The sequence below is a fragment of the Acartia tonsa genome, chromosome 12 (assembly GCF_053477335.1).
Source record: "Acartia tonsa isolate MP-2025a chromosome 12, ASM5347733v1, whole genome shotgun sequence".
In the NCBI taxonomy this organism is placed as follows: domain Eukaryota; kingdom Metazoa; phylum Arthropoda; class Copepoda; order Calanoida; family Acartiidae; genus Acartia; species Acartia tonsa.
Window position 1 is genome coordinate 16,312,480 of NC_137271.1, and position 10,726 is coordinate 16,323,205.

General features: G+C 31.7%; 2 protein-coding genes across 5 annotated transcripts; both read right to left on the reverse strand.

Annotated features, from left to right (window-relative positions):
* Positions 1-1,040: 1,040 nt before the first annotated feature.
* LOC145334742 (essential MCU regulator, mitochondrial-like) lies at positions 1,041-4,581 on the reverse strand. 3 transcript variants are annotated; one of them, XR_013884937.1, is made up of 4 exons: positions 4,451-4,581; positions 3,394-3,502; positions 2,782-3,156; positions 1,041-2,648 (listed from the first exon to the last, which is right to left on the reverse strand). XR_013884937.1 is itself a non-coding variant. In XM_080180338.1 (3 exons), the coding sequence occupies exons 1-3, from the start codon at positions 4,498-4,500 to the stop codon at positions 3,055-3,057; spliced, it is 261 nt and encodes an 86-aa protein (XP_080036464.1). In that variant the 5' UTR covers positions 4,501-4,581; the 3' UTR covers positions 1,041-3,054. The 3 variants fall into 3 exon arrangements, 1 of the variants encoding a protein (XP_080036464.1); XR_013884936.1 differs by having other exon boundaries at positions 1,041-2,266; positions 2,561-3,156; XM_080180338.1 differs by having other exon boundaries at positions 1,041-3,156.
* LOC145334739 (tRNA-dihydrouridine(20a/20b) synthase [NAD(P)+]-like) lies at positions 4,523-10,724 on the reverse strand. Of its 2 annotated transcripts, none has more exons than XM_080180333.1 (12): positions 10,659-10,724; positions 10,361-10,465; positions 9,680-9,783; positions 9,366-9,425; positions 8,909-8,985; positions 8,131-8,195; positions 7,276-7,369; positions 6,827-6,898; positions 6,516-6,582; positions 6,253-6,362; positions 5,509-5,606; positions 4,523-5,089 (listed from the first exon to the last, which is right to left on the reverse strand). In XM_080180333.1, the coding sequence occupies exons 2-12, from the start codon at positions 10,432-10,434 to the stop codon at positions 5,005-5,007; spliced, it is 906 nt and encodes a 301-aa protein (XP_080036459.1). In that variant the 5' UTR covers positions 10,435-10,465; positions 10,659-10,724; the 3' UTR covers positions 4,523-5,004. The 2 variants fall into 2 exon arrangements, with proteins under 2 accessions (XP_080036459.1, XP_080036460.1); XM_080180334.1 differs by having other exon boundaries at positions 10,361-10,480; positions 10,659-10,721.
* Between the last annotated feature and the right edge of the window lie 2 nt (positions 10,725-10,726).

Consider the following 10,726-nt stretch of genomic DNA (forward strand, 5'->3'; position numbering starts at 1 on the left):
ATTTATTTCAAAATTCGGGTATAGTCCCTTTCGTAACATCGCCCATTAAGGGGCGTTTCGTCGTATTATTAAAATGACTTTTTTATAGGTTATTTTAGGTTAGGTGATTGCCTCACAGGGTTAGGTAATTGGCCCCGCAGGGTTAGAGCCCCCAGCAGGGGCTAGAAATAGGAGAAAGGCTACTGTGAAAAATACGAAGAATCGCCCCATAAGGTGCGATGTTACGAAAGGGACTATACCCCAAAATTCTTATAGGTAGATAAAAAAATACATGTTTTTGTTTACCTTTAGACCTCCTTCAGGGCCTTCTTTGGCTCTTTGATCTGCCATTTTACTGTACTTTTCAGCCTAATTAATAGATTAATATAAAAAGTCATTGAAATCTATCATATCCAATCCATATATTAGAATGCATTTCGTGGAACTTCCTCTTTAGGAAATATAAAAATAAATAATTTTACACCATTATTAATTTTTTGATGATAATTTTATTTTTGCAGTCTAACCTGTTCCTGTTTTCTTTTCAATGCATCTGGATCTTTTATACCTCTAGCCTACAATATATATTTTATTTATTTTAGTATTCCATTGTTTTTGCACAATGAGTCTATCAATTATCGATTACTAGCGGCTACACCCCTAGCATCTATGGCTCTATTTTCGAAGGGGTAAAGAGGGGATAGAAAAATAGCTTAAATCCATACCATGACTTTTATCTAAAATTAAAATGGACTAAAACCATCAGATGACCTATGTGAAGATTAACTAAAATAGATAATAAAATAGATAATAGCTAATCGGTTGAGTATTTATTGAGAAATTATGCTTCAAACAAAATAAACTTAATACCTACTTTATATAGTAGTATAAGTCCCTTTAAATAGATACTTTATATTATCATTATTTATCTCTTTAATTACCTCTTGGTCTTTTAATCTCTTCTCAGCGGCCTCAGCCTGCAACCTTCTTCTTTCTTCCTGAAAATAAAATAGTCCAGTGTTTTTTTTTCTCGGAGATTTTTATATAAAATTTTCGTTGTATTTGATTTTTTCTTCACTCATTGGGATTTGATCAAGTATTCTAAAAAAGAATAAGGATTACCTAGCAAATAAGCAATTGAACTTATACCAAATTATTTTTCAAAATACTTGTTTTATCCTTTAGGTATAACATCAATAAAACAGCTATATCATAAACATTAAAGTACTAATCTTAAATTTTGAGTAGGTACATATAAAAATTAAGGGCTTATTTTCTGAAAGCTTAATAAATTTAAGTAGTCTTAAAAAATGTAGTAATTCCATTGTAAATTTTGCATTGTAAAGAAAAAAATTAAAGTAAGTTATTAAAAAGTTAATAATGAGCAATAATTTTAATGCAAGTAAAATGATTTCGTTGAGTATGCCAAAGCTAATGTTGTAATCCAAAAGGGTGCTTTAACACAAAGTACCTTGTTGAGCAATGACCACAAAGTGAAAATAAGGAGAGTTTAGTAATGGATTTGTTATTACTTGAATCTTGAACCAGTTTATCATTTAATAAAGTGAAAATTGTAACTTGCTATAACAACGACCCCCCACTCCTCCGTCCACCCCGTTTAACACATCCCCTCCCCTCTTACTGGATGAACAAACTGACTAATTTATATATGATGTCCATGTTAGCAACTAAAATTATAGACAATATTTCTCCTGTCATAATTTCCCCGTATATCCTATATCCATTGATGTAGTAAATCTTACTTTAGTTCATGTGAGGTTTAATTGTTGGACCTTGCAGAGTCTTAACTCCCCACTGGGCTTAGGCATACAAACAAATCCTCCCCTCTTGATTTTCTTTTATTTTAAAATATAAATGCTCAATAGGTACTTTATGAGAGAAAGTCCCAATACTGATTTAAAACTAGCTATTTTATAGAGGAATTATTCATCATCTAATTTGACATACTAAATAATATATTAACCCTACCCTACTTAAAAAAATCATAAAAATAGATAATACCTACATAATATTGATTTTTTCAACAGTTTTGGCATTAGTTAGATATTGAAACTTAATCACAGATTCTATAATTCGTTGGTACAAATTAAATAAGAGTTTGCATTACGGGCGGGTTTCTTTGTGATTCTGAGGCATTTGTAAAATATAATTATCATAACATAATAAAATCATTTAAAAATAAACATAAAAATAATAATTTTATACTAATAAAAATATAGGAAAGTAGGTATTGTTATTTAACAAATTATATTGATTAAATGTTTTTCTGAAGTCAAGCTGTAGTAAAAATACTAAAATCTTGCTGAATTCTATGACAACATTAGATTAAAAATGTAATAAAGTATTATAACTTCAATTAAAGCACAAGATTTATTAGTTTGAGTAAGGCATAAAATAAGCCACAGACAAGTAAGAAGAATTATGAAAAGCAAAATAAATTTAGTTTTAGCTTTAATAAACATTTTTTCAATTCGGAAAATAAAACAAGTTCTTTTGAAAGCTGTATCTGACTAAATAAAGTTAATAAATATTATAAGTATATAAGTTTCTAAGATCTGACTAAGCGTTGCATTATTTGATATAATAATATTAATATAGCATTTGCAATAAGCGAATAATAGTCATTCAGAGCATCGTACTATAGACAGCTTTTCGCGGATTTAAAATAAATTAAAACCAGTTTTGATAGACCCGAGGGTCCGAAGGCATGGGGTAACAAAACTGGTATTATATCAATTTTTTAACTTGTATTTTAAATTCGCGGAAAATTGTCTGTAATACGATGCTATAAATGAGTTTTAAGTACAGCTGAAAACCAGTTTTAATCCAGCGGATATATATCGGATTCGAAGACATACTGGAATATTTATAACTATCGTAGACTAAAAAGCACTTCTATAAAAGGAATAAAGCACATCTAATAAGGGTTGTAAATTTTTGTGTCAAATAGACGGAAATATTTCAAAAGCGTGCCAATTTCGGGGTTTGAAAATTGAGGCAAAATATGCCGTAACATTTTTTTGATTATTTTCCTGTACACGACTCTGCAATCAATCAATCATCATCCTCGTCATCAACATAGAAAAGCTCTGAATGTTCTAGAAACTGGACCATACAAACAGCCAGGTACGCGCCGACACTCATGCCGCAGGCAGACTAAATAATATATATTTATAGATATATATTATGTATACCCATTGATGATAAACAAAATCATCTTGAATGCAGATTAAAATTATTGGTTGAAAATTTTGAATTGTTTTGAAAAGTAACCAAAATTTTATCCAAATGAATAACATTAGGTACTAGGTAAAAAACTTTGGGTACCAGTGTAACTTTAAGTCTAATGTTCTTTTTCTGATTGTATTAAATATAATTTTTTGTTCAACTTACCACTGCAAAAACTTTGAGCAATCCAAAGGAAGTTTTCTGAGGCCTGGGCTGTATTAGTCTTGTGGAAGGATGAAATGAACACAACAAGGACGGGCTCGTGTGCAACAGTCTAAGCAATTCTTTTGTATTATAAAAAATTTATTAAAAGGGTCAAAACTATTGAATATACTAGGTCATAAAGATAAAGGATTAACTGAAAAAAAAACTTTAACCCATCGTAATACTTTGATAGAAGACAAAATAACGGATTCCACATAACCCCCCTCCCCTTTATTTGAAATACTTTTAAAATTAGGGTAGTTGGTTAGTTTCTTATGGGCTTATTGCCCCCAACAGAAAAAAATAACCCTTACTTTAAAATTTTTTAAAAATAAGGTAAGGCGGAGTTCAGTGGTCGCTAGGCAATTTGAGGAAAGCTGATACAATATTTAATTTTACTATCTTGGTTGAAGTGATTAACTGTCAACAAAGAGTATTAAAATTTTTAAAAATCTTAAAAATAGTTTTTTATCTTGATCAAAGACATGCAGCTTAAACTTTTACTGTGCAAAGCAGGTTTATTTTTTTACAGGGTGCTGATCATTCAAAAGAACAGAGATAATGATTCTAAAAAAACTTTGAAATAGCTTATGGGATGTTTAAGGCTATTTTTCCACTTCCCTTTTATTACAATGTCTAAGCTTCCAAAAATTAGTAATATTCTACCTACTGAATCAACCTGCTTTAACTTTAGGCAGAAAGTAAAATAATTCGATAGGAGTTGTAGTTTTTCACAGAATAAAAACTAAGAGGCAAACTAGATATTATTTTCAGTGCTATCTCTCTAACTTGATTAAAATTAAATTGAAAGCATTTTTAGGCAAGGCTCGGCAATGGGCAGCCAAAGCAGAGCAGCAACTCAATTAGGCAGCTGCCAAACATCATATTAAGTTAGCAAGAAAAAATGGTAAACATTTCCAAATTTTTTTTATAGAAAAAATCATCCCTGTTACTTGAAACATTCAATTTACAACATAAAAAGCTTTTTATACAATAAACTTAAACAAAAGGCGCATTCCTATTAGAAATTTTACTAGTCCTCACCAATCTAAATACAGTATTCAACATTTTTTAAATTAAAACTATAAAATCTGAAAAATGAATGAAAAAAAGTAGGATTTATCACAGAATGAGTTATTTTGATTTCACTATTAAAAAAAAACATATTGAGCAATATGTGGGAAAGGGTTGTCTTTAATTAAACCTTGGGCATAGTTATTCTAAACTAAGGGGTGTTTATATTTTGAAAAAGATTAATCTTTTCCCTCGGCTGCTGCAATTTTTTTTGGGAGACATGAAAACATGTTTTCAGTACTCGTTATCCCCACCCCCCTCCCACATATTTGTCTAATTTTTTTCCAAGGAGGGGAAAATAATGAAACGTGTTTTCATTACTCTTTATTTTTGATATTTTCCCCTCTTACGCATATTTATAATTAATTTCCCAAACAAGGAATCGTTATTATAAGACTTTGGGGACTAGTGTAAAAAATACTAAACAGCCCAATATCCCCATCCTCCCTGGCCTTAGAGGCACGTTAATAGTTTAAAAAATCCTTGTATATTCCATCATCATTGCCATTTCACCAAATAATTGTCAATATAGCTTAAAACAGCTGATGTAGAAGCCAAAGAATTGAACAAACGTCTTTCAGACCTGAAATTTAAAAACCACAATGAATGAAAAGTATCAAAATTTTTCACAACTAACTACTTATTGTCTAATGCAAACATACGAGTGCCTAATTTGTGTGCATTTGACTTGAACAAAGCATTTAATAATGAAATAATTGTACTTACTGATTAATTATTTAAATCTAAATGGATAGTTGCACGAAGTGCATTTAACGAGTTGGGGTACTTGGATTAGTAGACCTATAAATTTTTTTGGGAAATATGATAAATTTAGGGTAGCCACGAAGATAATTGAAAAAAAACTTTAGCCGGTGGTTTTTTTTTCAAATCCAAAAATGTCTAAATTCTGTATTCTAGGTTACATTACAAACTGACCCGAAATTATCGTGGAAGTTATTCTCTAGATATAGAGTAGATGCGCTACCGTGATAAAATTCTTACTTTGGTAGTGACTTCTCTAGCATGTATATAAGATGGTGGTGCATGGTATTAAAACTTGTGCCACGGGACAAAGATATATCCACCCAATCTCGAACACACTAGAAAAAGATGTATTTTTTTGTTAGCAAAGCTGCTCTATAATTTACTTTGTCTGTCCGTCACAATCAGTCAGTCCGTAAAATGTGGTTTTCTCGGTTGGTATTAAAGATAGTCAGTTGAAATATTTAGTTAAGATACAATCCTATGAAATATGCGCATCTAATCTATACATTGTTTTGTCCGTCTGTCTGTCGGCCATGCTTTAAAAAGACATAAACGTTATTTTCTTAATGTTTCTTTGAGATTTTGCATATTCTCTCTTTTTGAGAACTGAACATCTGCTTTATAATTCAATTTGTTTGTTTGCCCATTCATGATTTTTTTGTGCTTTGCTATTTATGGATTTATCATATTGTCATCCTTGTTTTCCATATATCTTGAAAAATGAAACTTAAATAGATTTAGAGAAAAGTATGGAGTAAAGGTAAGGATGGAAACAAAATTTTAAGATCAATCATTGTCGGTTTCCCTCAAAGTTCCATGTCGCACTTAAGAACCTTACCCAACTTATTTGAAATGAAGGGTGCCATTCTTTAGTAGCGAAGCTTCTCTAATTGTCAATGTGAGTCTGTCTCAAATGATTTTAGAGGAACTTGATTTCCTTCGATCCTATATATGATAAGCGGCATTTGAGGCCCTTCTAACCTGATCTGGGGTGATATTGTAGCCAGCATACATAGCTGGATTTTCTAGCAAGCCTCTGGCGGCCATAACACCTTGCACTCCAGTTTTCTCACGGACATGGGCTACGTCATCTAAAAATGGATATAGAATATAAGTGAATATTATGACAAGGAGAAAAATTGTCATCAAGTTAGGTTGCTAAAATGGACAATGGGGGTAATTTTTTATTTTAATATCCGTGAAAAGCTGTTTATAATACGATGCGATTTAACTATTAAACTCACCTAATGATTTAATATCACCATTAGCAACCAAAGGAACATCTAAACTTTCTTGAATTGTTTTTATTGCCTACAAAATACAAAAATACTGTTTAAAAGAAGAATGATAACTACAATGACACATTCAGATCAAATAGCAGCCAAGAAAATCACAACCCCCCCCCCCCCCCCCCAAAGGAGGGAGGGGGGACATTGACCTGTTTATATCACAAGTCCCCAAAGTTTCATAATAACGTTTTCTTGTTCGTATAATAACTTTTGGGGACCTACATACATAAATTCCTTTAGTAGATCCCTGAAAAAGTATCGTATACCTGTAAATTAACAGGTTCACCACGCTGGGTTCGGGTTCTACCATGTACTGTTATAAAGCTAACTCCTGCACTCTAAATATAACAAGGATGACAACATCCATATGTAACGAAGTACTATAAATATATGGAAGAACAAACAGACAAAATGAATTAAGTAGGGAGAAGATGTTAAGTTGATAAATATGCAATAATTCCTGAAAAATAATAAAGAAAAATATTTCTAATATCTTTTTATGCATGACCGACAGACTGACGGACAATGCAAATTATACACTTCATGCTTTTGATATTTGGAATCTTCGCCAAAAATTTCAGCCGTCTATCCTCAATAGCAGCTGAGAAAACACCCACCCCCCCAAACAATTCAACTGCATATATCCCACTTTAGCATAAATATGAAATTTTACCCCCCCCCCCCACATCCACCAGGAAAAAAGTAAACTAAGTACCTGAACTTGGCGGCAAAGATCTACAGTACGACGAATATCATCGTGAATTCTTATTTTCACTGACACACTAAATTTGAGGTTGCTGATTTTTCTCCTAAATGAACATTTTTAAAAGTTTTTAAAGGACATTGGCTGTTTATTACACTAGTCCCCAAAGTTTTTTAATGTTTTCTTATTTATTAGCTTAACATTTTGGAAACTTTTATCAAATTTTAATTGATTGGTTCATTAAGTTAAGTGTCCAAACGTTTCAACCACTAATGTAATCTACAGAAGGGGTAATTTTGTGTATTATAATTAGAAATGTGCATCAATTTATCAAGGTCCAACCCAACCCGTAAAAACCCTGGGTTTTTAAGTTTTTTTTTGTTTTTTTTTACATTTAGGAGTTAAATACATTTGATATATTGATAAAATATTAATGTTTATGTTGTTGTAGGTAAAAGGTAAGCAAGATTTCACAATAAACAAGATAGATAATGAAGAAAGCTGGCATTCCGATCAATTATAAACCCTTATTAGCAATGGTGCACAAATATTCTATTAAGGGGGAGGGGAGATTAAAAGCTTCAAAACATAAAACATGAAACCTTCTCCTCTATTCTTAAGCTGTCAACACCACCCCCCCCCCCCCCCTCCCAGAAATTATTAAGGAATTCCCTTTTTTGCATCCTCTTAATAAAACACTCTGCACGCCACTGCAACTATTTCCTTTCATAAATTGTTAGGTTTTAGTTTAAAAAATCAATTATGATTATGTAATTTTGTGTTTTTTTTGTATGCCAACCCTGCAATTTATCGGCTATTATCTTATCCCTTTAGATCCCTGATAATAAAAAATAAAATATATGCTACCTGGTTTGTTTAACTGCATCCGCAACAAATTCTGGATTATCAATCAGACATGCCCCTATTCCCTCCTTAAATTAAACACCACGTCAATTGGTCCTTTATCTTTCTTAAGATATGAATAGAGCAACTAACAATATTGTATTGTAGAAAAAGTGTTAAACAAATTTTGAAGTTTGAAAAAAGCAATTTTGAAATGATTTATATTTTGGTTAGGTTTATTTTATAGATATGTGAACTTGAGAAAAGGGGTAGGGTTCGACATTTTAGTTTCAAAATATATAAATATTACAAGGGGTATTTTCTATTTTTCTTTCAGAGGGAATTTCTCTTGTTAGTTAAGGTACCCTCCCCTAAATTAGCAATAAACCTAGGAAATAAACATACAGGATGTTTGGTTTATAAAAGTATACAGAATTCTATAGTCCCAAAATTTTGGAATCAGCTAAAAAAAATAGAGTTCTCAAAGTTGGCCAATTTACAAGAAAGTAATTTGAGTACCTTCCTCTGACAACCACACAGATATGCCTTAAATGTAGAGAGTTGTGTTTAAAAATGAGTCTAATTTTCAGGAAAGCTCTCTTATTAGTAAAAAAATTATAAAATAGCCTCGGCAGCCGCGACTGTGTCAGTGCCTCAAATTTAAACCCAATTGAATGATTTGAAAATTTTGTTGAAAAGAAATATTCGACTCTGGTTTGGACTTCAAGCCGATTTTTAAAATTATTTCCATTTAGCTTACAAGCAACTGACACGCGTCTGCCGAGCCCTGAAAAAACCTAACCTGGGCAGCCCATTTCTGTGGACATCCACAATTAAGATCCACACCGTCAGCATATTTCTCAACCAGTCGAGCACTTTCTAGAGATAACAATGATGATAAAATCTTTAAGAAGGAAGGACAAACAAACAATGAATCTTGAAATTTGTAAGTCTGAAACATAATTGTACATGGAGTGGCAAAATATATTACAGGATACAGTAAAGGGACATTTCATTTTTTGGATTTGATTATAAAGATGCTTCATTTAATTATAGTATTGTACCTTGTTGTCCAAAGTATCATTATACCAAAAATCAGATTAATAGGAAAATTAAATCATACATAATGTTGTTGTCAAAAAAGGTAAATTAATCAGCATGTTTTGAATGAATGTGCGGACTTTCAGGTAACGACAATAGAGTTGCTACACTTCCTAAATCGTACCACCTGTTTTAGAAATCAGCACGCAAAAATCTACCTGAGAAATATATTGACTCTTTGGCTGCAAACTGGACAACTAGTGGTCGATCGTCCTCAGCTAGAAAAGAAAAGAAATTTATTTTCCAGTATGGCTTTGAAACCGATAAATATTTGCTGGACTAAAACCGTTTCTAAGCCATACTTAAAAATCATGCATAGCAAACAATTTTTCAAGAATATTAAAATAAAATCATAAAAATAATATCACCTTTGGTAAGCCGGGCCTAAAAAGCTGGTTTTAATCTTATATTTTTAACATTTTTAATCAGCGGAAAAGCTGTCTATAGTACAAGATAAATAACTATCATTTACCTGTGACAAATTCGCTGTTCCGAGCTCTTTGTGAGCTGTAAAAAGAATCCGCTAGAATCATTGGAGAGAAGGCAAGATCACAGCCATACTGACGGACCAACACTCTAAACATGACAATTGTATCAAATGACGTCACAGCAAAAAACGCTATTGACATTATTGATTAAAACATCAAAATGCGTATGACTTTTAAGTAAATGTAATGTTTAAACAAAATCTTTTAAAATCGAAGCTTTTCTATAATTAGGGCCAGTCCGTAAGTGAAATATATTTTGCATTAATTTAGGCATGTTAAAATGGTCCCATAGATTTTAAGCTAGACATGGCGATTCCTGTAACAGTTAGGTGTGATTTAGAAAGCAAAGAAACACTATAATTTTCAACAGAGAGCAATACCTTGATTTTCAAAATACCTATTTGTCCGAATTATAGGTATGTTTTGTTAAATAATGATTCCTAGGACAACTAAAATGTTAAAAACGAAGCAGGTCTCAATCAAGTCCCAAAAGTATACGAATGTCATGTGTTTAGGCAATTTTGGAATACATTGTTTGGACTGAATAAGTGTTAATTTTCTGATTTTAGAGCTTAGCTTTTAAAGATGTTATCATACTTTGAGACTGTGACAATGGTGTTTTTTTTGTCAAAGACTAGGCATAAGCTTTGTTGTTACATACATACCTAAACGGAAGCTTCGAATATCTGACCATAGGAGCACAAATTTTGACACAATCCAGATTTTCAAACAGGTCCATTTTTGGTTTATGCTTCTTAGTATCTCACAACCTTGTTTATTGGTTACTGTTCATGTTTGAAGTATATATAAAAATAACAATGTTATATAAAATAACAAGATATTACAATTTTATACACAATAAAAAATACCTCAGAATCACAAACAAAAGACGACATTTAATAAAAAGCGCGCCAATATTGTTGCAAATAAACGCGGCAAATAAATTTAAAACACGTGACTCACAGGATTGGGTGCATCTTCGTCTTTATCACTGCTGCTTCCAAAGCAGTTTCCCATTTTTTTAAATCTGA